The following is a 2,355-nucleotide window of genomic DNA, read 5'->3' on the forward strand; positions in this document are numbered from 1 at the left end:
TGGGGCTGCAGCCTGTGCCCCTGCAGCAGCCTTGTCCCCCCACCAGGCCACAGCAGGCGTTTGGTGCCTGCAGGTTGGGTTTTCCCAGGGATGGTTTAGAAAGGACACGCACAGGCTCCTCTGCAGCCCCAGTGCTCCCTCCTTCCATACACCGAGGGGGAGCTCTGTTTGCGGCGCGGGGCATCACCGGTTCACCGCGCCAGCGTGGCGCCCATCCACCCTCTGCCCTCGCTCCCCCCCCACCAGGCCACAGCAGGCGTTTGGTGCCTGCAGGTTGGGTTTTCCCAGGGATGGTTTAGAAAGGACACGCACAGGCTCCTCTGCAGCCCCAGTGCTCCCTCCTTCCATACACCGAGGGGGAGCTCTGTTTGCGGCGCGGGGCATCACCGGTTCACCGCGCCAGCGTGGCGCCCATCCACCCTCTGCCCTCGCTCCCTTGCAGATGGACCCGGTGCAGAAGGCAGTGATCAGCCACACGTTCGGCGTGCCCGCGCCGCTCAAGAAGAAGCAGTTCATCTCCTGCAACATCTGCCACCTGCGCTTCAACTCTGCGGTAAGTGGTACCCGCGGGAGCCTCCCATGGCGCGGGCACTGGGCAGGGAGCAGCTCCTGGGGCTCTGCCCACTGACATCCCCATCCCATGGGCACAGGCGCTTCCCCTCTTTGTTTCACTGGCTCTTTCTGCTCCATGTCTTTTCGTCCCCTGCTGCCTTGGTCTCAGTGATTGCTCTTAAGCTGCTTTATCAGCCCCTGCAAGTCATACGTGGTCCTTGGGAGCTGAATACAACCCTTGGCTTCCCAGAGCTCTGTTGTGGCAGTTGGTTTGGGTTTTAACTCCCAGCCATTCATTCAAGTAAATCAACCACCTTGTAGAGGGGGGGACGGAAGCATTCATTGATCCCTGCGGTAATGAGTTGCACACAGCTGATCGTTTGTGGGGAAAACTGATAAAGAGGTTTCGAAAGGGAATTCTCTGCTCAGAGCCAGCAGGGGAGGGATGAGAATGGAACAGCAAAAGCCTCCTCTGCATGGACGTCAGCTCGGAGCCCTTTGCCAGGGATGGCCCTGCTTGTACTGGAGCAAACCCATCTGCTCCCATGCGGCACAGCAACGGGCAGGGAGGAGGCATGTCCCCCCCCAAGGACCCTCACACTCCATCTGGGTTCCTGCATGGTGCCGGTGACCCGTTATCTGCTGGAGGTTCGTTGTGTTTGCTAATGAGGCCCCACGCTCGGGTGGGCCTTTCTCTTCCCCACGTACCCGGCTGGCGCTGCGCATCCCTGACACCATTCCCAGCCCTTGGAAAGCCACGGGGGGAGGGAGGGGATGCTTCTTCCCACTGCGCACGGGAAGCCTCAGCCAGCCTCTGAGGACTCCGTGCAAATTAGTGCGTGTTGCTCAGTGGTTCAGTGTCTTAATTCATCTTGGATTTACTTCCCACAAATTGCTGAAGCGGGACTGCTCTGGGGACAATGCAGCTTTGTCCCCAGCCACGGAGGACACAAGTGTTGGGGTGATTTTCTTTTGTGCTCGTTTTTATCGGCTCGGTGCAGGCACGAACCCATCGTCGTGCACTTCATTATGCAGCAGAGGAGCCTGTGACTGCAAATCGCATGTCAGACACCCGTTAGGGTCCAATGGGAGACGCGTCCTCCCCCCCAGCCTACTTTCTTGTTTGATTTTTACAGCCAGCACTTCACTGGATGTGTCTGAAGGCATCAATTGTGCCTGAAAGCTGCTTTTAGAAACGGCTTGACGCATTTCACCAGCGCAGGGTCCTTATCTCAGCCCTGCGATGCGGTGATGCCTCAGCAAAGCGGTACCTCGGAAAAAAAAACTCCACCGGGTGGAAAACACCCCGTCGGGATGTCACCAGGGGAGGTGGCTGTGCTGAAACACAGCCCAGCGCCCTGTGTCCATCTGTCCTGATGTGTCCATCTCCTCTCTCCCTCCCAGAACCAGGCAGAAGCGCACTACAAGGGCCACAAGCACGCGCGGAGGCTGAAAGCCATCGAGGCCATGAAGAACAAGCAGAAGGTGACGGGTGCTGCGGTGGCTGACTTGTCCCCCAGCCCCAAGGGCAGCGGGGAGCCCGGCAGCACGGGTACGTGGGCATCAGTGCGGCACAAATGCCACCACGAGCGTCGATAAAGGAGCTTTTGTGCTCCGCTGGCAGCCCCGGCGTGAGTGGCTGCAGGCAGCTCGTGGGGAAGGGGTGGAAAATGCACCCCCGGAGCCCCAGCAGCTCATGTCCCTTTGGGAGCGTGGCCCTGTGCCTCCCTGCTGGTGCTTCCCCTGATTTAGTGTCTCTGGGAGGTGTTTTGGCTGCTGCGGGAGAGCCGCATTCCCTGCCTG

At 59.7% G+C, this 2,355-nt stretch overlaps 1 protein-coding gene across 1 annotated transcript in view; it reads left to right on the top strand.

Moving 5' to 3' along the window:
• The window catches only part of LOC104404968 (zinc finger protein 385C-like), a gene marked incomplete at both ends in the record, with an annotated part of 5,711 nt that extends 3,607 nt beyond the window's left edge, over positions 1 to 2,104 (top strand). Inside the window, 2 exons of the mRNA XM_010013531.1 lie at positions 443 to 553; positions 1,957 to 2,104. Of these exons, the coding sequence (XP_010011833.1) occupies positions 443 to 553; positions 1,957 to 2,104 (259 nt within the window). The remainder of the gene's footprint in view (positions 1 to 442; positions 554 to 1,956) is intronic.
• Positions 2,105 to 2,355: the final 251 nt, after the last annotated feature.

Source organism: Nestor notabilis, unplaced genomic scaffold (genome assembly GCF_000696875.1).
Source record: "Nestor notabilis isolate BGI_N333 unplaced genomic scaffold, ASM69687v1 scaffold27594, whole genome shotgun sequence".
Taxonomy (NCBI): domain Eukaryota; kingdom Metazoa; phylum Chordata; class Aves; order Psittaciformes; family Psittacidae; genus Nestor; species Nestor notabilis.